The 26,873-nt window shown below is 42.2% G+C and overlaps 1 protein-coding gene across 1 annotated transcript in view; it reads right to left on the bottom strand.

Moving 5' to 3' along the window:
- Positions 1-26,604, bottom strand: part of TLL2 (tolloid like 2) — a 59,209-nt gene extending 32,605 nt beyond the window's left edge. The window contains exons 1-7 of the mRNA XM_042863149.1: positions 26,478-26,604; positions 23,591-23,701; positions 7,905-7,979; positions 3,928-4,098; positions 2,206-2,323; positions 1,603-1,781; positions 1,231-1,336 (exon numbers count right to left, since the gene is read on the bottom strand). Coding sequence (XP_042719083.1) covers positions 1,231-1,336; positions 1,603-1,781; positions 2,206-2,323; positions 3,928-4,098; positions 7,905-7,979; positions 23,591-23,701; positions 26,478-26,604 — 887 coding nt within the window. The remainder of the gene's footprint in view (positions 1-1,230; positions 1,337-1,602; positions 1,782-2,205; positions 2,324-3,927; positions 4,099-7,904; positions 7,980-23,590; positions 23,702-26,477) is intronic.
- Positions 26,605-26,873: the final 269 nt, after the last annotated feature.

Here is a 26,873-nt window from a genome sequence, read left to right on the forward strand (position 1 = left end):
GGCCAGCAGTGTTCTGAAGGACCCTGGTTTTCAAGTGAGACAGACTCAAAGGCATCCACAATATAAATGGCAGTAATAACTTAATCCTGCTTTTGTGCAAGACAATTCCATCTATTTAGAGTCCAGCAAATGCTGGGGCAGTCCAGCAGATGCCTCAAGGGAAATAAAATCATTTGCTTTGGGTATCTGATACAAAGAAATCTCTGAAGGCAGCAATACATCTTTGCCCAACCACCATCTCTCCCTGCCATAACAAGCAGTACTTCAGCAGGTTTGATATTTTCTCGTGGTTGATGCAAAGTTTCAGAAACAAAAGCACAAAACATTAGGCTTAGCACTGCCATACAACTGGCAAATAAGAAGATTTTAAAAGCCCCAAAGATGCATTTAATATTAGCAAAAAATTTATTCAGAATAAAATTTTGAGCTCTGCTTCTCATCTCCTTTACTTGAGGTATGTAGGGAAGAAAGCTTCTATTCTGTTTATTGAAAAACCTTCAAATAACGTAGCAAAGTAGAGCTGGTCATCCAGTAGTTCTCATTCCAAATTCAGGACATAAATTTATGTTCATTTCCCCCTTTCCATACACACCTTCCTGAGCCCTCTACTCAGAAAGCAAGCTCCATCTAGATAGAAGAAATGAGAGTCAAGGGCAAATAGCCCACACAGAATTTAGTCAAGAAGCTGAGACAGGAACAGAACTGAAAAATTCTCCATGAAAAACCTAACAACACAGAATCACAAGCCTGAAAAGGCCATGATCTAGAGTGCATAAATAGTTTAAAAAAAAAACACAAATGTGTAATTAAAAATAATGGCCTGACACCAATTCCTTGGCAAAGTTGCTGAGGACTCAGAAGGCAATATTATAACTCCAAACTATGAGCTGTACTACTACCAAAATTCGAAGCTGATTTTAGCTTTACCCCCCTGCAGGAGGGCAGATTTACACACATGTTGACTGTGGAGGTTCTAAGACATACTGCTACAGCTTTAAATAGTCTCTGAGACCATCAGTAGAAGATGAATATAGTAGGCAGGGGAATACAGTAGCCCACCATACCTCTCTTCAAGCACTTTGCTTTTTCAAATGTTTTCAAAGCTTACTGCAACCACCACATATCTCTGTAATAGATCACAGATCTCATCCTAGGCTCTACACATCCTGCACAGCTTATGACAACTGCTAAGAGTTACCTGTCTAAAGACAGATAATCTACAATTCTCACCTGGAGAATGTGTTTCTAGCATAGTGCATGATGCTGTCGAAGTCATAGGTCTCTCCAAGTGAGTTCACTTCCCCGGCTTCCATCTTTAAAAAGTTGTATTCCTGACCTGTGATGTTAAACAAAGGGAAAAAACAAATCCCTTAGTTCTTCCAATTCTGGGAGTCTGGAATTAAAGGAATATCCTCCTACAACCCAACAATTCTGCCTGGATGCCCCAAATCTATATTCATTCAACTATTTTGACCCTTACTCTAGGCAAAGAATAGAAATATTTCTCCTCCATCCCATCTCACAGCAGTTTTGCACAAGCCCAGTAAGGAAGATTGCCATCCATCCAAAAGCCAGGTTGAATAACCTGAAGTGCCATTTTACCTTGCTGTATGTTCTCTCTGATGATTGTGACATGCTGGTCTCTGTCTGGCCGTGTGTGCTCATGCCAGAAACCCACCACATGACCTAGCTCATGAGCCACAATACCAAACTTATCACAGTTCTTTCCAATGGATATGGCCTGAGGGCCCCCTCCTCGGCGACCCACGTATGAACAGCATCTGGAAGAGAAAAGCCGTAAACCCATTCAGTTCATCAGTGAATTAGGAAAGACTGAGATAGGTACAAGCTACCTGCTTCATACACTATATGTATTTATATTTGTAAGTATATGAGTGTGCATATGTTTCTATATATATCTACATACATGTAGCTGCATATGTAAGTAGGTATGTAAGTATATATTTGTATATATACACACACATGCATACACATAGGTGTATATGTAGAAAAAAATATAAATAACCACGTCTGTAAAAATGCATGCTTACACTTAAGTGTTATCTCAGGAAAAGGATCTGAAACAGAAAGATACCCCCAAGTGGCTGTTGTTATATTCTGGCCAGAGCTAGACTTACAAAGCCATTTGTAATGAAAGAGATGCCTGCAACTTTGATAGCTGCAGACACTGTACGTATCACTTACCCACATGTTCTGTATGTGAACACAATGAAACTCTCTTCATCAGTTCTTTCCACAAACGTCACACAAGTGTGCTTCTCCCAGTGTCTCATAGCTTGCTTAAATATAGCTCTTTGGGTTCCTGAAAAAGAAATCCAAGAACAGCAAACAGTGAAAGCCTGGCTTTCAAGAGCATGACTTCATAAGGACAGTCAGTCTTTCCAATAGTCAATTCTATACCCGTAGATACCTATAACAATCTGGGACAATCTTCCTACTATAGAGCTAACTTACTGTATCATATTTTTATCCTCCTGTATTTGATGAATTAACAGCTCTAAATAAAACAGGTAGCAAATATGGTTAAGTACAGCAATGCTTCTGCATACAAGAAATGTCACCTCATTGGTTAAATGTTTCTCTAGCACTGGAGTTTGGTGCTCTAATCTGTGCACTAGCTATTCAGTGGCACGCCAGATTTGCTCACATGTTGCAGCACAGTGACCACGCAGATTTCAAAGCCCAAGAATCTCACATAAATGCTCCACAAAACTAAAGTAGAACTACTGTCAGATGCTTTATCTTTAAAATTAGTAGCAAAAAGAATATAGGAGCTAGAGGCAGAACAGTCTTATGGATACAAATAGAGGTACAGATATACACTGCTGGTTTATCCTTGAATTCAGGAACAGCTCAGGACTTTATCAGAGAGACACTTGGGAAGTAAGGTATTACACCTTGCTCATACTACCAAGAAGGTAGGTGACAGCACTTTATCTACCCCAGGACATGGGATACCTGCAGTGGTCACTCAGCTGCATCAAGAGCAGTCATACAGTCAGCTAGAAAGTTGTGCTCCAGAACAAAACATGCAGCTTTTGTGTACACAAGGCTACAGAGTAAGCTGCCACTCTCAAGAAGGACTAAAGAAGGGCAAAAGGTCAGAAGTACATCAAAAAGGCACATGGAATAGACTAGTTCCAGGAGGATATTAAACTAAGGCAAAGCACTAAGCTGAATATAAAACAGAACTATTACGAGAGCTGCTTCTCACAGTCACCCAAAGAGAAGGATGGCATTACATACTCTGTGTGGTTATAGCAGTGTGACACACAACGTAGAGAAGACTCCCTCAGACTCTGAAGGATGTGGGAGCTGTTCTCTGACAAATGCATGAGACACCTGCGACTAGCAGGCTCTGCAATAGCCTACTAGGGTGCATGAACCCCTCCTTTAGTATGAGGAGAAGGAGAGCAGACCCTTCCACTAAGGCTCCAGACACTCCTGGCAGCAGTTTAGTACAAGTATGGGAAAGGGTCTTGTTTAACTTACTAAACAGATCATGAGGATTGCCCTAAGCTGGCAGGAGGAGGAGGACTAGGGAAGCAAAACCACACTGTACAGAAGTGGTTATCAAACTGCCCTGCTCTTCCAACTGCAGAGAAGGTCCCTTTTTGGAAACACAAGATGTGACTGCAGTTTACAGATGTTAGTCCCTGAAGCAATCAAGAAAGCAGCCGAGTCACTCAGTTATTTCTTGAATTCCGAACAAAGAATTATTTCTCCATACACTTTAGTCTCAGGCTTTTATGGTACACAATTGCTTGCACAACCCCATTGCCCACCACCATGTGTCTGGAAAAAGGCTCTCAAAAACACAAGCTGTTTGTGAGAAAACTGCTCCAGAGATCTTCCACATATTTTGAGACACCCCTGAGCAAACAGAGCAATATTTTCACTACTGACCAGTAAAATTTCCTCCAATCACATAGGGGATGACTCCCCCTGGCCAGATCCTCTCAGCCCTGGATGTGGTTGCCCTGCGCACTCTGGGAGAGGAGCGTGCATCCATCCCAGACTCATCTTTATATTCCCTCTTCTTCAGGCTCCTCACAAGTGTTGTGTTCTGCTTGCCGTCTGCAAGACAGAGTGGCAACACTGTTTAAATCCTCTTTAGTTCCAGGTACAGACCTCAGGTATATACCCTAGACCTTCAGAAAACAGAAAAACAGAAAAGGCAAGATGTTAATCCAAGCCAGAAGCCATAGCCAGATTTGCCAGTGATTTGTTTGGAAGTTGGAAACAGTCTCTGAAAACCTAGCCCCTCTTTTTGTACAGAATCAGTGCACATTACAAGAATATACTTTCTCGGAAACGTGTGAAGGATCACCCCTGCTGTATCCATCACCTTGCTTTACCGAATAGTGACTTCAGAGACAGGGACACAGCACTTCTTTTAAGAGTAGCATGAGGATGGAGGTCAAACAAATCCAAATGTTCCTGCATTTTCTCAATGTGCTACACTCATTCAGATCTGCAGTGAAAGGCTTATCTTGGCAGGGCTGGCTTTACAACAGTAAGAATAACACATCAAGGAGGCCTTTGAAAAAGGAGATGGGCCGCTTTCACTGAAACCTACACTTAAGGATGAAAGGTATTACACGTAATTTTTTGTTTTCACATGCCAGACGTCAAATGATATGGAAAAACATATGGATCACACAGTGCTGGAGAAGGGATGCTTGGGGCTGGCAAAGCTGGTGCATTCTAATCTCAGCGCAAATCTCTATGCTGAACATTTTAATGAAAGGACGTAAAAATGCAAGAGGAAAAACAGAACGGATTTCTCATTAGATCTGCTGTGTGGTGCTCAGTACTGGCCAAAAAACCAGAGATTGAATGAAGATTCAATCATGCTCCCAGGCAGTCCCTGTACCTTGCCTTGTATCTATGCTGCTGCCACGTGCTTGGGTAGCAGTCGCCTACAAGATTTGCACTTTTGATACGGTGTGGGACCGACACAGGAGAAAACTCCTTTCACTCCTGGCTGTTCACCTCATGTTTGCTGTGCTACGGGAGAGCCTGAACTTCAAAACAGCCTTATTCTACCTTTTTTTCCTTTTAAACTACTATCTTTAAGGATTTGATAAGTTGTGGTTCTTAGATATTCTTCACCAGTATATCACCAAGCTGTCCCATCAAATATACTTGGGCAAGGAAATAAGAGTACAGGCGTTGCTACAGTGGCAGAGAGCACTGGCCTAAAAAGTCACATCAACAGGAACTCCTTTCTCACCTGAAAAAGCAGCACTGCTGGCAGTGGCTCCTTTGTGCTGGCAGGCCTTTCTGAAGCTCCAGGAGGAATGATCTAAGCTGCAGTTGTGGTATTTCGTATGGAAATCAACAAGACCAGCTACAACTTTGATTCTCAAGTAAGGGCCATGGGTTGCTGGGTTATGAAAAACAAGCCCCACTGAACTCTTTTTCCCAAATTTAGATGTGCTACTGAGAACCTCTTCTCCCATTCATCCCTTCAGCAGAAACATGGGTGAGTAAACCATTACTGTTTTGATCCCCTCAACCTTAACAATAGGAAGAAAATTCAGGTAGTATAGAGAGAAGAAAGTAATGAACTTCAAACCCTTCCTCCTGCCTCATACAGCTCTGCCCATCCCACTGGAGGTCATACCCTCAGCTGCAGGATAAAGCAATAACTTGTCTTTTGTTCCATTTATCTCCAGACCAACTTTTCCAGCATGCTAGCTGCACTCTTTCAGAAATTGTTCCATGCCCAAACCAGCTGCTAGATCCTTCAATGTTGAGGGAGGGTTACCATAACAGAGTAAGAATTGTCCTCCCCTTCTTTACACTCACCTATCCCACAAAGGACTGCTGGGTCATTTAAAAGGCCACAGCTGGAAGAAGGGAAAGGGTCTTAAGAAAGAAATGGTCTAGCAGATCTTTGTCTCCCAGTCAGAAACTGCTCCACAAGCTGCCACAGATCCCTGTGAATTTGCACACTGACAGCTCCTACCAGCAAAGACAAATGAAGAGTCATCTCCCCAGTGCTTTCCTGCATGTTGTGTGATAGAAGTTCTGCAAGATCTGCCTTTCTATAGCACAATGTTTCCATTCCTCACCAACAATACAACCTCTCAGATGAATTCTTAGCAGCAGTCCTAACTCTTGACACCTTACCTCCTAAAATATTCTTCTTTTTATTGCTTATATTTGCTGGGCCCTTAAAGAAGCCTGACTGAAAGGAAGATGGCAGCAGGTGTAATATCACCAGGAGATAGAAGAAACCTAGACAGAATGCTTTAAGAATATTTCAATCACTGCCATGTTGCACACATGAAGGTTTCCTGGTTTCCTCGATGGAAGATAAAGCCAGGCAGATTTTCCAATACTTAGTCTACATGGGCATAACCTCTTTAACAGACTAGTATTGTTGCTAAGCCTAACACAATTGAGATTCTTTCCAAAATCCATTCCCTCCTCCCTCCATGATGAACATCACCAACCTCAGAGGTTTCCACAAACCACCTACGGATCTGAGACTCCATACAGTGAATACAACCCAGGTAGCACTCTGAACCTGCAGCATATCACAGAACACTCCCTGTTGTTCTCTGAAATTCACTCAGGGGTCTCAGCCTCATTTGTCTGGGAAACAGTCAGACAAGCACTGACATAAGTATCTTTCTTGAGAGTTCTTGCCAACTGTGCCATCACTTAAGGCCTGACGGAGGTTTGGGAGATAAGAGCAGCTGTGACACGGGAATGCAGCACTGGGCTATGAACATAGCACTCATTAATGCAGACACACACACCCCTGCTGCAGACTGAAGTGCTGTTTGGTCTCTGCCTTGATGACCTACAAGGGGGGAAACAGTAGCCCGTGCTGCACACAGTGGGTTGTAAACATCAACAGGGCAACACTGTGCAAATACCTGTGATATCACAAGTTGAGACTGTTCCTGTAAGCAATACCTTCCCTACAAGAGTAAGAGAAACCAATTGCAAGACTTTGCACAGGTGATATCACAGCTTCAGGTGAACAGAAGTACAAAACAGTTTAGACGAAATATTCCAGCAGCAAGAAGCAGACAGGTAGTACTACAAACTCTGCTCTGGAGCAAAATGGTTTTAACAGACCCAGCCACACTCATGGCCACCTACATGTACTGGTCTGGGTGGGATGGAGTTAAGTTCTTTCATAGAAAGCAGCCCCACATGATGCTGTTTGGAATTTGCAGCTTTGCAGCTAAAATAGTGCTAACAACATGCATGTCCTAGCTATTGCTGACGTGCTTGCACAACATCAAGGCTTTTTTTTTTTTTTTTTTTTTTTTTTTAAATCACTCTTCTGAGTCATCTTTACTTCTTTAAGCAAGCAAGAAACAGGATAGGATGCAGCTATAACAACAGACCCAGATGGGCCAAAAGGATATTCCATTCCATTTGACATCACACTCAGCAATAAGAACTGCAGCATTGTCTTCTAAGGTAGCCATTGAGCCATTGCTCGTAAGCTAGCTGGACATCGTTCTGTTTCTGGGCGAGGGTGAGTGAGTGCTTTTACATCACTTTGTTTGGGGACTTTTGGACTTTTTGCCCCCTATTTCCTTTACTAATTAAAGTGTCATTAATATTGTCTTGCTTTTTCTCTTTCTGTTCTTTACCCCATCCCACTGGTGGAGGTGGAAAGCCAGTGAGCTCAAGCACGGATGTTTGGCTGCTGGCTGAGGTCAACCCTCCACATCACAAAAGGCAAATCCACCCTTGCAGAGAGTTCATAAACAGTAAATGAAGATGCCTGGGAACAGCTAGTCTCCCAGGCATGCAGGCACACACCCATGCACAGGACAAAGGTTTGTTTTACAGGGAATAAAAAAAGTAAATAAAAGATACCCAAAGGTCTGGGTGGGGTACCACATTACCCGTTTTAACTGCTTTTTTACTATCGGTTGAGGTGGTGTTCTCACTTGGCTCAAAAGACTGTTCTCCCAGGCCTCCTGCAAAAGAAAAACAACAGATTTCATGTTGTATGTTGGCATAGCTCTGACATAGGAAGGACAACAGATGGCAGCGAGGCCATCTGTGGGTCTGCTGGCCTCAGAAACTGGCTGCTATGCCTCCTACAGGAGCAGTAACTAGCAACCTGAAAAAACAGGGCTCTTTCCCTGGATTTCTTCCCAGCCTACAGGGATATCTTTCAGTTTGTCACCATCCCGTGCTTTACTTTTCCCCATGTAGTGAAAAGGCAAAGCATTTCTTTTAGGGAAGCTTTTCCATTCTGCAAAGATCAACTTGGGAATACCAAAGCTGAAGAACTGTAGGCAGTATAGAAGCTTTGTAAGCAAGCCACTGAACACAGAACCAACACAGAAAACCAGCCCAGCATATCTTTGGCAGGAAAGCTCTCCACAATTACCATTTTTCTTCCAGTTACCAATTTCTTCCAGTAGGAAGAAAAACTCAAAAAATCATGCCTAGGGTGAGAGAGCATAACATACAAGGCAGCAAGATGGATAACAAATTAAATGGGCTTTGAGACTACATCCACAGACTTAAGAAGGTGGCTCTGGCACCATCACTGTTGTCACCCTCCCTCCATCCCATTTTTGCTATTGAGGATACCTATGTGAGAAGGGAAGCTGAATGGGCCAATTTCTGAAAGAGTACCAGCAATTTTCAGTCTTGGTGGCAAGGTAAAGCAGGAAGAACATGATCAACTACCAAATACAGAACAGAGTACTGTTATGCGTACAGCACTTCTGGATGCTCTGTAGAAGCTCCAAGAGAGGTGTCCCACTTTCAAGAGAGATGGAATCCTTCCAGCCTTGCAAGTCTCACTTTGCCAGCTGGAAAACATTCCTCTTGCTCTGGAACTGGCTTCTTGCAAATCCGTCTCCAGTCCCTCCAAGTGGGCAAGGACAGGGATGTCACATCCTGCTCTTAAGGGGAGGGAAGGGGTGACTAGGTTTCACTGGCCCTTTACACAGGTCAACATCTATGATACCTGGGAAAAGGGCTGAGAAGAACTCTAATTCTGTCTCTTCAAAATATATTATTAGATACACCCCTTCCAATTCTACCTCTCCAACATTATATTACTAGAACTAATTAAAAGATCAGGAAACAGATGATGGAAGACAGCAATAAAATGAAACGGGAAAATAAAATATCCAGACTCTCAGCTGACTATAGGTTAAATCATCGTGGTCCAAGAGACTCACTAAATCAGGGGATTGTCTCTCAAAGGAAGTGCATAATGTAGCAGAACTTGACAGGACAAAAGCCACTAGATGTGTGAACAGGAACCAGCCTGATTCAACAAGATAGATTGCTCTGAACTCTATCACTCTTTTCCAGCTTCAATGTCCCATCCTAACATATCCCTTTGTTTTCTTTCATGCCCAGTCCTCCTCACTTCCTTAAGCCCAAGCTCAACAAAAGTTGCTTCTCAGTTAAATTTTAGGTCCCCAGGACTTTTCACCCTCCCAAAGTTTGCTATTCTTCACACAACATGCCACTCCATTTAAAGGAAACCCTAACTAGTCATTCGCCACCAGAATTAAGGGATGCAGTCTTTGCTGAAGCAAAGGATAATTTTGTACTTCTAAACAAATGCAGCTTGCAGTCACAAACAGATTGCTTCTTAATTGAAATCGGGAGGTGAATTATATGGTGAATTAGGAAAAAAAGAACAACTCCGTATTTAGTGAATTGTTCTCCTAAAAGGGGACTGTATGGGATTGAATTGCAAATAATGTCACCAAAATCTACAGCTGGGCCCCCTCTCCTGCACCAAAGCTGCTGACCTCTGCAGAGCAGCAGTGCCATTTGCGCAGACTGTTTTTCCAAGCTGTGAGCGCATTCTTTCCCAGAGATCAGTGCAAGCCTTGGTTTCTTATGCAAAAGGGATGTTTGAATAAACTAGTGTGACTAATGAAATCTAAAACATCTTTGCATATTTTGTCTCACTGTAGCCCATGAAAAGGGAAAGCTCTACACAAAGGCCAGATATTGGTGGGCAGATACGCCGCATAGTTTCAAATGTTAGTAATCTCACTAGGAAAGACGGGGAGTAACTACACTCTTCTCCCACAAGGAATCACATGAGATGAAGATCCTGTTCTGATTCATACTGGCTTTTAGGTATTTCCTATCCTTATGATATCTGAACACATCCCAAAGATTAAAGCAACTTGACACTTAATCCTCTCTCTTGATTCATCCCAAGAGTAGGATTGGCAAGACAAAGACAAGTAACTCACATGCTTTTATCAGTAAGATAAGGAAGCCAGGGAATGAACCTTGTATCTGAAACCAGCTGCACCACAGGCATTGTGCAGGACCTGTTGCTTCTCAGTAGGTCCCTTAAACTACACCTTTCAGTTAGACTATTCTTTACATCAAAGAGTATAGTGGATTCCAGCCATTACTGCTCCAGAGCCTGGAATGCCCATGCATTCAGGCCTATTATGACTAGAAACATTAAAAAGGAGAATGCAAATTTTCAGTTTGACACAATGGTCTGTGAAAATTCCATATTGCAATAAGAAGGTAGGCCTTAAAGTAGCTTTATAACACAAGCAAAACAGGACTGACTCTTGTTCTTTTTTTTTTTTTTTTTAATGTATGTCCATCAGTTAACAAATCTTTCAAAATCACTTTCATCCTCAATACTTCCTGCTGTTGCATCAGATAAGTTATGGCTTCCCTTCATCCTGACTTTAAGATTTGTCTGCTTCTCCCATAACGAGGAATGATTTGAATCTTGTTAGATCATGCCTCTACACAGGGAGCAGGACTGGATACCCTAAGCTCTTTTAACTCCCACACTTCTATGATTGCATCTTCCCTAACAATTTGTTGGAATTAACAGCTACAACCCCAGCTGGGCATTGCTGGACTTCCTTACTAGATAACTCAGTTTCCATGCACAATTTGACAAAGACAAAAGATTCTCTACCAGGGCTGAAATATTTCACCTTCTACCTCGAGCACACTCACAACAATTAGTTTTTCTGTTCCCCACGAATCAGCATTGTCAAGGGAGCTTGGCTGACTTAAAGGAACTTCCAGAAGCTTAAATGCACCATAAATCTGAGTTAAATCCATAATGCTCACAGTCCTGGCTAAAGAACAGGTGTCCAATTTGTTTGCAAAAACTAAAGAGGCAGCTTGAGGTGATAAGTAAGGGTCCAGTGAAGCAGAAAGCAGCCGGCTGCGGCATTGCTGGGAAGAAAACATTTTCTACACCTCTTCCAGAAAAGAAAAATGAAAATCCAATTTTGCTTAAAGGAGTCCAAGTTGCTCAGCTGGGACCAAAATAAAAGACAGCAGATTAAGAGAGCAAGAGAGAGTACAAAGTGTGCCAGGAGTCAAATCAAAACTATACAATTTGCAGTTCCCTTCTGCCACTAGCATAGACAAAAAGACAATCTGAAGAAACAGCAGAAAGCAGAGTCCATATGGTACTCATGCGGTCTATGAGAGAGGGTGGGACAACAACACCTTAGTAATTTATTGGACTTTTTTGTAAATTCGCCTTATACAAAATGCAGATTAAGGTTAAGAATATTTATTGCTCTGTGCATTCCGCTTTCTTTGGTTCTAAAACCCAAACACTCTGATCTGCTGAAGAGGGGGCAATCAGGTCCCCTACTAAATAAAGCTTCTGTGCTTCTTCCATATGATCAAAAATCACATGGGTCGTCTTGTTCACCAGAGGAGAGAAAAGCCAGGCAAAGCTGTCAAGCAGCTATTGAATTGGGATGTAAGTAGTAGACCTGGAAATACACATAACCTTCCTTCTCCCATGCACACTGTGAGACATCCCACAGTGCCACAAATCCGCTTCAGAGGTAGCTAACTTTTAAAACACTGCAACAGCATCTGCCTTGAAGCTTTTACCTGAAAGCACAACTCAGGAGCCGCGTGTTATCTACTTGGAAACACAGGAGAAACAATCCTTCCTGGGATAGCGGAATACCTATCTAGAATTTAAAATCATATGACTGTCAAGAGGAACTGTAGGTGCCTGAAAACTGAGAAAGTATTCCAAGAAGGAAATTGGATGGGATGAAGCTTCCAACATCTTCCCTTTTTTCCAAGATGGTAGACCAGTTACCATTAAAATCAAATCTTCTTACCACGCAGTTCCAGGACAGGGTAACGTTTTCTCTCCAAGACAGTGAAGGCACTCTTCACCACATTCATGCAAACTCCTTTTCCTGCTTACTTCTCACATACAAGGGCACCATAGCTGAACATGGGCAGCAGCTACAGCCTTGTCGCCTTCATTGAGTTGAAAGGACACATCAGCCAAACCTGAGCACTTTCTTAGGTTATCCTGCTTTTCTAATTCAGCAGAGAACAACTTGACTGTACACATAGGACTCACATGGACTAAGTCTCATCAAGACTTCGAGTATGTGTTATGAAGAAGGAAAAGCCATTTTGGGGCTTGAATACAACCAAGGAAAAACGTGTCATAAATTAAAAAAAAATAAAAATTAACAGTTTGATTTCACCTCGTATCTCGGAGTACTTTGCTTTAGTAGACTCATTCAGTATACATGCTAGTCAAATTCCACAGCTCAAACTTTGGATTTGAAACAGCAACTACAACAAAGCATCAACAAGAAAGCAAGTAGTACAGGTAACATTGAACACATCTCTTCTCAGAGCTTCAGTTCTGGTTAACTGTCATATTACGATCATCAGAGAAGTTTCTGGAAGGACAGGCTTAGACAAATGGTGCTACACTCTGCTTTTTAATTTCCTCATTAACCAGGGGTCAACAAGTTTTTAAGGTAGTCAAAACCCTTTATTGCACTGGATTTTTTAACTGCAGAGAAAGTGATGATTTTATTAAAACAAACTCTGTTGGGAAAATGCATTCAGAATGCAGAACAGATGTCTCCCAGAGTTGGTAGAGAGTCTGTAGCAAGAACTTTCCATAACCCCCAGGGCCCTAGAGATCTGAACAAATTATTTGAGGTAGTCCTCTAGCATTTCCTGACAGCGAAATAGCCAGAAGTCCCTAAATTTAAAGAAAAATAAATTAAGGAGAAAAATTCTGAACTACAAATCCCTTGCAGGAATCTGTTTTTTACATTCAGAGTAAGCTGACTAGCTGCAATAACTCAGGAGAGTCCCAGGGTTCATAAGCTTGGACAAGCAGATGTGTCATCTCTGCATTAGCTCTGCTTGTGTGGAACTAAGACACCAGCCTGCTAGGAAAGCTCGCAAGAGAAAGGTGAGCGTAGTTAAGCAAATGCAGAGCTGGCAAAAAAGCATGAGCTGTAAAGCACTTACTGCACCTTGCCCTCTGGCTGGCCATCTCCTGTATCATGTTAGTACCAACACTGCAGATCATTGGCAGCATTATTTCCCAGCACCCTATGTTTTCCCTCTGCGCTCTTTGGTTTTCTGGAGGTGACTGTATCATTATTATACTGTGATGCATCTTTAAAAATAAGACGTTGCAAGAATTGTGAGAACCTGCACTAACCTATCAGTATTTCAAGCAATAATCAGTGAACAATAATACTCCATGGAAAGAAGGGAGGACTGGGAAGATCAGAAGAAGGTCTTTCCTGCAGGCAATTAACAATTACCCTGCCCCCCAGAGGAAAAAAAAATGGACAGATGGAAGGAAAAAGATTTACCTACAGTCTGTGCCATATCACTGATTTTTCCCTGAGACAGAGTCCTGCAAGATGCTGGCTTATAGTGCTTAGACAAGTGACAACTGAAGTCCAAAGCAAGTACACAAGTCCTTTGGTCATGTCTGTGTTCCTGTTGTACAACAAAGTTTGTACACATGGAGTGTAACTTCTCCCCTCCCAGCATATTGAAGTAGCAATGTGCAGCACCAACTACTGGTGTGTTGCATTGGCCTTCCTGTGAATACAGTAGATCAAGCTCTAAAAAGCACTTCTCCATGACACCTCTCTTGATTCACAATAATCATTCTCTTGCCTACGTCTCCTCTGAAAAAAGAAGAAAAACAAATGAACTTCTGGAGGGTTAAGGAAAAGGTAAGAGCTGGCTTGGTTTCACCCACTGCTGTGCAAACAGTACAAACCCTCCTGCCCCCCCTCTGCTAACAACCTCTTACCTCTGACCTGTGCAGTCTAATTGCTTCAGCCATACTGCTCTCTGGACCTCCTCAGGCACAGCCATACACAGCTTTCTGTGCTCCTTGCAGCACCCCCCTACCCCATTCCAGCTGTGGGTTCCCATGCACAGCCAGCCAGCTCTGCTCCCACTGAGCCTTCCTAATCCTTTTGTTTTCCCCTTACCTTGTTTATAGTGGATAAAAATTAACTCAAAATGAAAACACTACACTGGAAACTAAATTATGTTCGAATACAATTAAACTCTGTTCAAAGAGAATGTGCAGTGCAAGCATAAATAGCTTTCTTCCTTGATGGATATTCAAACTCTCCCAAGTCCTGGAGCGCTTTTGGTCCTTCTTACCCTCTGGAGGACTGTGACATATGTAACAGACCCAAGGACCTTGAGTAGATCCAGCAGACACCTCATCTGCTTAGTTACGTGCCAGCTCTGCTACAGCTTATTTAAAGGACATTTCAATTGGCTGCCAGCAGCAAGGAAACTGAGTCATGAGCCAGCACAGAGGTGATAGCACAAGAAGGGCCAGGTGTGGGGCTCAAAAGGCTTTCAGAAGAGCACAAACACTAAGACTACCAGGCAGCCTCAAGTCAACTCTGGTTCCAGGACCCAGCAGGCCCCTGCATACACCCCAGATGTGAACAGAAGCAGCAGGACTTAGTCTCATTAGCCTCCCACCATGTACCCAGGGAGACTCTGCAGGCTGAGGGAAATGAGACCATGACAGGCAGCAAGTAGAGCTCGATCAACAGTGGAGCCAGCAACACCATATCTCTTCTCAGCATGCTGAAGGGATCCAGAACACCGGGGTCAAGCTTCAGCTACTGCCATTCAGACTTTCCCTCCAGGCTCCCAAAGGGCTGGCAGCAGCCTTGTAAATGCATATGGGTGTAGTCATACAACTTATGACTACAACTTCCCAGAGGGCTATGGCTTGGGTAGGGTAGGCATGATCCTTTGTCCCCCAAGGTAAGGCAGCGTGCAAGACCTCACATAGCATATCTCCACCATCCTCCTGCCATCAGCTTTCTCCCAGGTTCCCCCCTGCAAATTATCCCTGTCCAGAAAGCATGTAGATAAAGAAGCCCCAAAAAAGCCCCGAGCCTGAGCAAAAACTTGTCTGAGCATATGGCCAGCTGCTGCTGCTGCTGCTGCTGCTGCTGCTGCATGGATTTCTGTTGCCACAGCCATGAAGCTGGGAGTTGGGATCTCAGCAGGCCACAGCTCAGCCAGCCAGGACATAACAGTGCTGGGGAAAGCAGCAGTGCCTCTGAGGCACAGACCTTCATTTTCATAGTGGACCTATGCATGATGTCACCCCATTCCTCATGCTGCCTTTCAGCTCCATGGTGAAACATGCCAGAATCATTTGCAGTCATTAAAAAAAACAAAACTAAACAAAACAAAACACAGAGGAGTTGGAGTGTAAGTGGAAAAAGCTTTCTTTACCACAGCAAACTTCCAAACCAAGAGCTTCTGGCAGAGAAACTACCCAATTCAGCCCAGAGACAACTGCATTTCAATGGAAGAGACAAACTGGTGGAAAAGCAACTCAAATCTCATCTCTGCCACAAACCCACTCTAGGACTCAGCAGCTCCATCAGTTTCAAGATGTGTGGTGAATCCCCTACAGACACCGCTTTCTAAATCTCACACTTCTCTTTAGGAAAGCTCTAGGAAGTGAAACAGCAGGATAATCTGAATATTTCCTTTTGCCTCTGATCTTTGTCCTGGAGAAACTCGTTACCCATTCCTAAAGGTTGTTCAAGTTGCCATCTGACCTTAGAACTACAGCAGCAAGCACAGTACAGCATTTCAGCCTAAAACTAATTTGCTTTCTTTCCCCACTTGACAGCTGAATAAATACTTTGTCCTTGCCACTTGAAAAGGGGAGCTACAGTGAAGTTCCTTTTTGTCCACTGTAGTTATAAAAGCCTGCCTTCTTTCCAAATTAGACCTGAGCAAGCACTCGAAGTAAACACATTTATTCCACAAACGTAATCTTTTTCTGTTCGCAATCAACCATGAGCATTTTACAGCTTTTTCTAATTTACTTGTTATTTGTAATTATTTATCAAAACATTTTGGTTTCTGATTATTTCTTGTACCTGGCCCACTATTCCACTGAATAGAGTAAGTAACTTTTATTTTGTGGGCACAGGAACATCCTTGCTTTAAAGAGCCTGAAAAATCAAAGCATCCAAGCTGGCCTTGCAGAGCCACCAGCCTGCAATGACTTCTCTCATAGCTTCTTAGATCTTAGTCTTTCACCAACTACTTCCTACCTCCAAATTCATTTACTGAAACACTCACAGAATTGACAAAGCTGCCTACACAGCTGAGGCAAATTCAATTTTTCATTCAAGCAAGTATTCAAGGAAATTAAGCACTTGCCATCTCTGAAACAAATGCATGATTTAGGCAATTCCATTGTTATTGGCTCAGCAATGTCAAATTTTACAATTAGGGTAATGGATTTAACTTCCAGGACAATTTCCATACGGATAAACTGATCTCCTCAAATGCATTTGTCCGTGTGTTCCCTGAATCACAGTTAATTTATATACAGCTATTTAATAACCTCCACTTAAACACAAAAGACTATTCAGACTCTTCTGACACCAGTAAAAGGAATGGTTTCCAAGCGTGTTAAACAAGTTGTAGACAAGACCTAAAGAACATTTAATTAAGAGAGATCAAGAGCAAGACAGTCGCAAACATAAATCAGATGTTATTAATGCTGTACTTCCTAAATGGTTAATAATGCCCTCTTGTACCAAGATCCAGGTGCCTAAGACCTGTCCAAAAAGAGAACTTAGAGGACTGGCAAATCTGTGGGGCTGGGAGCCAAAGACAGAGGCAAAGCCACGCAAGGAACAGCGGGGATTCAGCACTGCCTATGCAGAGACTGTGTGCTGCAACTACTGCTATCTAGAGATACGCCAAAATCAGATCAGACTGGCTTCCTAATTTATTTCTGAAACATAAGGATTAAAGATGTGTTTATCATAAGACAAACACCAAAGTTTCTGCTAAAAATAGATAGGTGGCCAGAGTTAGAAATATTTGGGAGTTTTTGTTACAATGCTGAAAACATTTTAATATGAGCAAAATCGTATTGTTCAGAATCACTAAAAAAACAATAAACTATATAAAGGTGAATAAAATCACTTATTTTGATAGGTGGGAGTCTACCATTTAAAAACCTTGATTTCAGGGAACAGTGCATTTCCAAAAAACCCTTTGTGTGCATGCAACCAGTTGCCAAGAGGAATCTAGCCAAGAGGGAAAAACAAACATCTAATTCCAAGGGGAACACAGAGCAAGTAGAAGGGTTGCACTATTCAGGCTGTGCTCCTGCAAGGGCCAAACAGTAGTTCACCTATTGCTTGTCCTTTAATCTGCCCTAAAGGACAAACACTAGCAAGCTTAACAACTTGTATCAAAAAGAGGTATGTACACAGATGGACTGAGCCCTCAGATACGTCCTTTGGAAAAAAGATATTTTTCTACCCACATAAGAGGAAGCAGCCTTCATTAAAGATTTCTCAGAGGATGAACAGATGCTGTGGGGAGTTAATAGCTGTGGGTATATAACACAAACGTTATTTACTAGCTATTTACATTAGTCCTGGACGGTTATGATCAACGCAGCTTAGATTAAGTCAGCACAAACAGTATGCTCCAAGCTGAGCAGCAATGTTGAAATCACTCTGCACTAAATTAAACCACGCTAGAAGCACAGCAGTTGCATCAGAGGACTTGAAAGAAACGCGCTAAAACATGCTTGAAAGCATTACTGCTGGCCACAGATCCTAAACTACACAATCTCACCCAAAGTGGGACAGCAGAAGTCCTGCTTCTAACTGCTTTGAGCACCAAGTTTGCCACTTGAGAAGAACTCTTTTTCCTCAGCTTACAGATGAATAATATAACTTCTACTAGAAGAGATGCACTCCAGCAAAACATCCTGTAAACAATCCCAGTTCATGTGATAATTAAAGTCAAAGATTCCTGGTTTGTCATGGAGAAAAAAAAAGCATAAGAACAAATCCTGAAAATAGGAAAAGCCTTGTAGAACAAAGTGAGCAAAAGCATCCCAAAAGGCAAAACAGAAAAGCAGCCTGTAGCAGAGATGAGCTTCTTGCAGACCTGGTGAAACAGCAGAGGAACCACCTGCAGTTTTACATCATGATCAGAATAAAGGGGGTGCCCAAGAAACCAGCATGTGCCAACAAACCAATACCACACTTTTATTAATAGAAGGTACAATTCAGAACTTCTCTTTGCTTAATTCACCAAAGAGGAATTTTCTTGCACCAGACTCATGAATTTGATGCCACAGCCTCTGGCCGTTCATGGCAGCCTCCATCCCAACATCAGTTATGAAATACTTAGGGCATTCTGGGGTGCATAAAAAAGAGTGTGGCCAGCAGGTTGAGGGAGGTGATCCTCCCCCTCTGTAAATATCTAAGGTGCGGGGGGCAGAGTGGCGAGGCCAGACTGTTTTTAGTAGTGTGTGGAGACAGGGGAAATGGCCAGAAGCTGCAGCATCGGAAGTTCCACACAAATGTGCGCAAGAACTTCTTTACAGTGAGGGTGACGGAGCACTGGAACAGGCTGCCCAGGGAGGTTGTGGAGTCTCCTTCTCTGGAGATATTTAAGACCTGCCTGGACACCTACTTGTGTGACCTGGTGTAGGGAACCTCTTTTGGCAGGGGGATTGGACTCGATGATCTCTGGAGGTCCCTTCCAACCCCTATGATTCTGTGATTTAAAGTCAATTCCCACTCTGATTTCAATAAAATCTCTGGGATCAAACACATCCAACTGCACTGTTATCTGAATCACTTATTTTAGCTCATAGAGATGCTGTGTAAATCCTTCCTGATCTGTGTGACTGTGAAGGCTTTATCAAGGCCTTCATGCCACGAGCATAAAAATCTCTCAGTATTAGAGGCACAGAAAACCTATTTTGAGCGTTCTTGAAAAGCATTCTTGGCGGCAGCGTGATGCAGAGTCACTGCCTCAGCAGCAAGCCCAGCACAGCATGGTAGCAGTGAAGGCAGCCAGACTCCCATGTCTTCTCATCTGCCCAAGCCAAAGCAACAAAACAGTAGAGATAAACTTGCCCTTCTCATTCTCAGAGGTTCCTTTCAGGACTTCAAACTGCCTCAGTGATACAGAAATCAGGAAAAGACATATTGTATCAGTAAATTCCTCTTAATCCCTAAATTGCCTCAAAAGACTTAAAATAAGCCCATTAAGATTAAATAGCCACAAAATTCCCACAGTCCTGGCAAGAAAAGAAAAGGTCTTCTTCCTCTATGGCTAATGCTTTGGAAAATAAAGCAATAAAGCAAAGACAATCACTTTGCACTACAGGACTCAGAACCTGAGTGCCACTATGCAGTTTCACAGCTTGCCAGTGGATTTTTTTTGTTTCTTCCCCATTTCAAAGCTACCAACAGGCTTTCAGCAGCAAAAGAATCCTTAACGTTCAGATCCAAATTTCTTCTAAACTGAAATAGACATTGTAAAAGCAAATACATGTAATAAGCTTCAAAGAAATCTGTAGGAAACTTAAAAACTGTAAGGTCTTTTTCAAAATGATTAGGAGTTGGTGAAGCAAGGACTTGCAGAGGATAGCACTCGCTGGATGATCTTCAGGCACTTAGAACAAGGGGAAATGTCTTCAAGTTCAAAGAAGGGAGCTATAGGTTGGAAAAAGGAAGAAGTCTTCTATAGTGAGGGTGGTGAGGGTTGCTCAGAGTTGTGGTGGGTGCCCCAGGCTCTGGGCAACCAGATCTAACTGTGCAGGTCCTTGTTCATTGCAGGGCAGTTGGACTAGATGATCTTCAGATGTCCCTTCCAACTCTAAGGATTCTATCATTACCCTCTCTGCTGAGCCAAATCCCAGGGGAAATCATCTTCAACAGTGTCGTATGAGACAACTGATTTTCATAGCAAACATGCCACGTAAACTTGAACCCAAAAAAGAGACAGGGGGGCAGCTAACAAACATTTTAAATGCAAAGTAATATTTAAACATCCTTCTCTGTTTCTTTACATAAATAAATAAATTAAATTAATGAGGAGGGAGAATTTTCCTATTTGAAGCTTTTTTTTTTTTTTAAATGTGTCATTATATACAGTAATAATAGGATGAATAAATGATACAGAGCACATGTTCGGCCTGCAGCACCTCTACTTGTCTAATAAGCAGCAAACAAAAACAACACAAGCAATTCTTAGTTTAGAACTTAAGTTCAGTGGAGAGCAGCTAATAGAGGGGAGGAAAATACACACTTTACTTCTGCTTTAGAATATCACAAAAATTGTATTTCAATTCAAAAAAAGATCAAGTGTACAACTTTAGACAGCTGTTTTTACAAGATCATTGATCAGAATAAAACTAACCTTCAGGAAAAGCACAGCTGAGGTTGAGATGTATGGTAAAGAGAACATCACACTACTGGAATTATTTAAGTAGGAAAAAAACACTTTGGAACATATCTGCAGGGAAATCCTGGAAGGGTTTGAATGAGAACTGAACTAGTTGGCTGTTCTGAGCTCCCTTGTAAGTGTATGCCTCTCAGCATTCACACAGTGTTCATCTGTACTGTTTGCAAGGTTTTTGTTGTTGTTTTTACTTAATACTGCTCAGAGTTTTAACTTAGTGGACAGAGACCAGCATAAGTAACTCAAATAATCTGCTTGGATTAAATAGGCTGCGTTTAGTTGTAGACTGCCTTGATGTCTCTGCCTTTCCCTCAACAGCACTACAAAAGCATCAGAGAATGCAAGATGCTATTCATAATGCCTCCTGCATTTTTCAGCTGCCCAACCTGCGTTCTCCCCGCTGACTACTTGGAAAGGAATCTGTTTTGGAGCAAAGGAGACTGTTCACGTGAGTAAGGACTATCAGGTCATATCTGGATTCCAAAAGGATTTCAGTGCATAAAATAAGAGGTACAGTTCTTGTGTAATGCCTCCTTCTAAAGGGCCTAGAGAAGGGCAATAGCTATCTCTCTAGAAAAGAGACTGGACTGGAAAAAGGTAAAGAAGGAGAGTTGAAATGAGAAAGCTTTCCACATCTGACAGCCTCAGCTCTCATCAGCCAAGGCTTTTACTGAAATCATCCCTAGTTGTATCTATGTTCACTGGAGATCCATCACCCATACAAATGTGGAAACTTCATTCTGCCTCGGGAGCTTAACAACTGCAGATGTTCTACACAAGCTAGTAAGGTTTACATTTATGAACAGCCCTAGAGTGTCAAATAGCACTACTTTCACCCCTCCTCCCACTCCTCTCAGCCAAACAGCATTTTCTGGGGACACAGAAAAGAATGCCTGGCCTAATAGCTTGTTCAGAACTGCAACTCCCAGATATGAAGAGCCTGTGTGTATGTACATATTAAGTACTTCCCCCACTATGCAACTAATCCGATTAACAGCTTTAGGAAGCTCTGAAACGTTATAATTCAAGGGGACCAACTCATAAAAGGTCTTAGACCATTTCTGTACAGAGGTTGCATTCTTCCCACTGGAAATAAAAAAAAAAAAATCCAAAAAAAAACAAAACAAAAAAAAAACAAAAAAACCCAAACAACCAGAAAGCAGGTCTTTCTCCCAGGGAAGAATGGATCCCAATCCCCACCATGCCAAAGTAGACCACCCTCTTACAATTCACAAGTGTCAAGCAAGCCCCATAGGAGAAGAATCAGCTCTTCCTGCTCCTATGAAGAGCCCCCTTGCAGAGCAGGTGAATGCAGAGAACCCTCTATGCATGCTCTGCAGAAAGCTAAGCTCTCTATGACAGGCCCAGGGGCTGGCCAGTTGTCAGCTTGCACTTCCAGGGGTTGAAAATCAGGGAGAGGAACAAAGTCTGCCAGTGATGAGGAGAGCACCATATGAGCACAGCATCACAATTGCCCTAATGACCATCACATGGAGCACCACTGGGCTTTAATACATAAAGACCAATTACACAAGTCATGGTTGTGTGAGACCACCGTCTGCCTTACTTAGTATAGATGTAGGTTACAAAGTTCATGCCTGGCATGAGTACTGAGCACAAAAAAATGTTTCAGATTCAACAACTATAAAAATCAGCACTAAATTGATACGGTTGGCATTTGGCTTCGCTTCCACAGAAATATCTTCTAACTTCTGTAGCTGACAAAGAGACATAGAAGAGATGAACAGTGCCTGTCCCGCCTACTTGGTCCTCATTCTCTGACTTACCTTCTGCTCTAAAGGCAACTGATTCCTAGTAGTCTAACACTTGAGAATGAACTACACTCAAAACAACATTAACAGGGTAAGTGACACAATAACACATTTACAGGAAGCGATGTGTAAGAAAGAAAGTAAGAAATGTGCAGACCACCTCTGCACAGAGGTTTAGAGTCAATATGAGTTTAGATTAGATATGGTGATGTTAAAGTATACATCCATGTTGGGAGATGAATGTGCTGTCTTTCTTTCTGACATACTCTAACAGGAAGCTGTAGCACCAAACCCCAGAATAGGACTTACACTTACTCTGAAACAAAAGGCAGGCAGTCACAAAGATTCAGAACCAGCTAGCAGTCCTTGTGAATGAAACAAAATGAGCGGAGATGCATAGACATCAGATCTGCCCCACCAATCCGAGTGTCTGCTCAACTGTACACCCTACTTGCTAAATTAAAAGCACAGCAGCAGAGAGAAAATAAGGTTGTCCCAACCTGCTTTGTCTCCAGTTCCACAAATGTCCCTCAAAGCTCAGATTCCAACTAGTTCTCCTGCCATCATAAAATAGATACCTCAGGGAGTCTCTTCACACTCTCCAAACCAGCTGCAGAGTGTTTCAGATACTCTTAGAGATGGAGACAAAGCAGAGCTGCTGACTCAAGAAACAACTCCAGTCTGACTCAAAACTGAGCATACGTAATAGCTAAGTAGAGGCAGAAAGTAACATCAGCATATATTACCAATCTCTTGTCTTTACAAAAAAAATCAGGACTGTTAATCTGTAACAATTACATAATCTTTTCAAGGGTAGCTGATGTGCAAGACATCAATGGGTTTTACCTAGGTTAATGCATTTTTTTTCCAGTTTTTAACCCGTCAAGATTATAAGAAAAGAGAATAGTAGTAGTTAAATTTAATGCCAAGTTGAATGTCCCTATTTCAATCAAATTTCCTTCCAAATTTGCAGAGGCAATTCTTCAAAGGAAGAAACCAACACTGTAAATTCAAAACTCCTTCAGGCCAAACAGAAAGGCTCCATGACTGCCCTCAATGCAAATCTTGACTGTTTTTATCAAAGTTCAGAGTTGGTTCTCATTTCCAATTACATAACTAGCTTCTCTCTGCGTGCATTTCCCTGCCTGCAAGAATAGGCCACGCGAATGACAAGGAACTCTTTGCCATCTGACAATCAAACCAAGTGAAAGAAGGCAGTGTCACCTTTGGGCTGCCCTTACCTGAAGTGTGTCTTGCGTTGCCAGCTGAGTGCTTTGTTAAGTCAACAGTTCTGTCTATTTGAAACAGCTTCAAATCATCTTCATCTAAAGCGATATCACCCCAAAAGGCAGCTGGAGAGAAACAAACTGCAATTAGTTTTATTTTGGAAGGAAAGTATAATTCCTATGCAGACTATCACAACTCCATGGACCAGAAAAAGGTAATACACAGTAGTATTTTATAAGCACAGAGAGAGTGGACATTGGTGGAGGCTAGGTGACAGTATTTAAATTGAACCACTGTGCAGGTGCACAGAAAGGAGCTTATTAGCTGAAATGCCTTGTGTTAAATTTTATTGCAGGTCTGACTCTCAGCTGAGCTTTATGGAGGTGGTGTTCACTGTCCATTAAAGCCTACAAGGAGCAGTTATGAGTACTTCCCTAGCTAGTGTGAAGGAGAGAACTAAGATGCAGCTCAGATTTTGACAGACGTTGCATCCACAGCATCTCAGATTAATAGTTTGCATAAAATAGGACAACCATGAACTGTCAGCTGTGGAACTTAATGTTCAACCTACACCATGCTAAACTGGCCTAAATCCAACCACAGATCCAGCCTACCATTTCCACTTAGCTGGAGAAATGTCATTTATTTGTCCTCTTGCGGATTAGTTACCCTGACTGAAGTTCTCAGAGTTTTTAGTTCTGTAAAAATCCTTGAATTTCAGCCAGAAGCCATTAATAAATAAATAAATAAATAAATAAATAAACAAACAAACTGATACCTCAACACTCAAAGCTCAAAGAAATAAGACTGGGAACCCTTTAAAAAAATAAAAGGTAACCCTGTAAGAGTTCAGTTGACTCTGCAGTGTACAGTGTACAGTTCATATTGAAAAGATGCAACTAAGTAATTGCAGATGATGAAGCAGTTGACCAAACAGAACAGATCTTTCAGAGATAACAAACAGGTTATGAAATGAACTGTTAAAATTCATAGTCTTTGTAGGTTGATGAAAAAGAAAACAAAATACACCAAATAAACAATAGAGAAATTAATTCCTTGTACAGCTCAAGAGAACTTAGTAAGTCAGGCAAGGACCAATGTAGAGTTAGTTGCTCTCTGCAGCAGTGACCAGATGCAATGGAAACACAAACAATATTTACATTCCTGGAGGGAAAAATTGTCCCATTGCTATGCAAGCAGCATCACTGATCAGAGTAAGTTAGGCCTAAGTAACCACCAGGTTTTACTCATCAGTTTGCTTTTACTGACAAGACCAAATGAAACATGTCAGGATATTCGCCTCTATATCAGAAACCTGCAACTGCATCTGTGGTAACTGAATTATAAAGAGTTAACTCCTACAGAGCTATGCCTGCTACAGGGCACATCCCAGCTGCCACACATCACCCCACCAAAGAGCTGCCATGAGCAGCTGAGCTGGTATGAGCGCAGGAATTCAGCTGTTTCCATTTCCCTCTGTCTGTCTGGGCTTATCCGGCCATAGTAGAGGAATAGGAGGCAGGACTCAGCCTTGCAGGAGACTGACTGTAGCTTTTTGGCTGTGTCTTCTTAACAGCACTACCAAAATCCAGAGTACAGAAATACAGCAACAGTTCCAGAAGACTCCATAGTGCAGACTAATCTATGCACTGACATCAATTAAAACGAGGACAGAACCTATACAAAGGCATAACTCAGGCTCTGCCTGATATCTTGGCAACCAAATGCCTCATACAGAACAAAGGAGAACATAAAATACTATCAGCTCACCACCAACTAACAAGTCTACCAGCTTGGCCAAGAGGCATGCTGATTGGGAATGGACAGAGAAAAAACGGGGTGATATTCTCCTCTGACTGCAATTTGAAGACTTTTTATCCATATAGATATCCATGACTTGCTCAGAACAATGTGGCAAACAACATCCCATGCCATGTGATTCTTTCTCCAGCCACATTCAGTAGGTTACTATTGAATTGGCCAAATGGACATCCATTCTCGACCCTAACACAAATCAATAGTACCATTTCAATCCCAGAGTAATTTCAACCACCATAGGCTCTCAGGGGCTCTTTTCCATTAGCACTGCATAGTTTGTTTTTCAGGACAAGGTAGTAAGCGCATGCTGAAGCTGTAGTATGGATTTAAAGAAACAGAATTGTTGTATTTTCATTCCCAATGGAAAAGAGTTTTCTCCCAACCCTAGCACAGGAATCTCTTTCTGTTACAAAGCCATGCATCATCCTGAAAGATGGCCCACTACAAAAGCCAAATTTCCCTAGCATTTATTGCCAGCTCTCTATAGTCCCAGCATGCTCAAGGGGAACCACAATTTATCACAGTCCTGAGCCAGCTAAGCAACTTTCCTCACTGGAAATCCTGGCTGAGAATGTTGCGCTGCAACTTCTCCTGTGCTGTCAAAGGCTCTTTCCTAAAGGCATGCAAGCCTAAAAGATGCTTGCTTCCACCCCAACGGAGTTGTCCCACAGGAAAGAACAAGTATTTTATTTTAAAGGGTCACAAGTTCAGAGACTTCTGGCAAATTAAACCTCTGAAAGCATCCCTTCTGATTTCCTTTACCAACGTCTCCTTTTTAATTTAACATGGGAGGATTTCCAAAAAGAGAAAACAAAAACAAAAATTAAAATCTCCTAACAGCAGGCTAGCTAACTTGGAAACCAGTATTGCTCTTGGCAGAAATCACTGCAGCGTACAGCCAGGTGCAAACTCTTTAACACTCAGCGCAATAGTGTGCCAGCTTTTGTTTAAGATGATGCATTAATCGCTCCGGATAGTTAGAACAGAGCAGCCCTTATTGAGGTTGATGCAGTTAATATGAGAGAGTTTGCTTCCACACTGGACTAGCAGTCTGCATCAGCTACTCAGAATGTTTAACCCCACCACTCCCCAGCATGTGCAATGGGAAACCATCTTCATTTTCAGAAGATTTCTTCCCCAGGAGAACAGGAGAACAGTCCACATGCTGGTGTTTGCGCTGCACAGTAACCTGCCTGGGGGGCTCTGGCATTCTCTAACTCCAAAGCAATGTGGCTTCCCAGAGCATCTCTTCCTAAAATCATTTCTCTGCAAAACACACCCTGGTCTTTTCCTTCCCACAGTGCTCTCAAGTAACTTCTTTTTCCCTCTTCTACTTCTTCCTACTTGTATCTTCTTTCCCTAGCTTTAAGTCAGAATTGGAATTCAGGGGGAAAAAAAACTGCTGTCTCTCATGCTGAGTCAATACAAAAGTGTTTGCAACAATTAAAAATCACATCCTATAAAGCACGTTTACTCCAG

This window comes from Lagopus leucura, unplaced genomic scaffold (genome assembly GCF_019238085.1).
Source record: "Lagopus leucura isolate 7727_CA_CO unplaced genomic scaffold, USGS_WTPT01 Super-Scaffold_739, whole genome shotgun sequence".
Classification (NCBI taxonomy): Eukaryota; Metazoa; Chordata; class Aves; order Galliformes; family Phasianidae; genus Lagopus; species Lagopus leucura.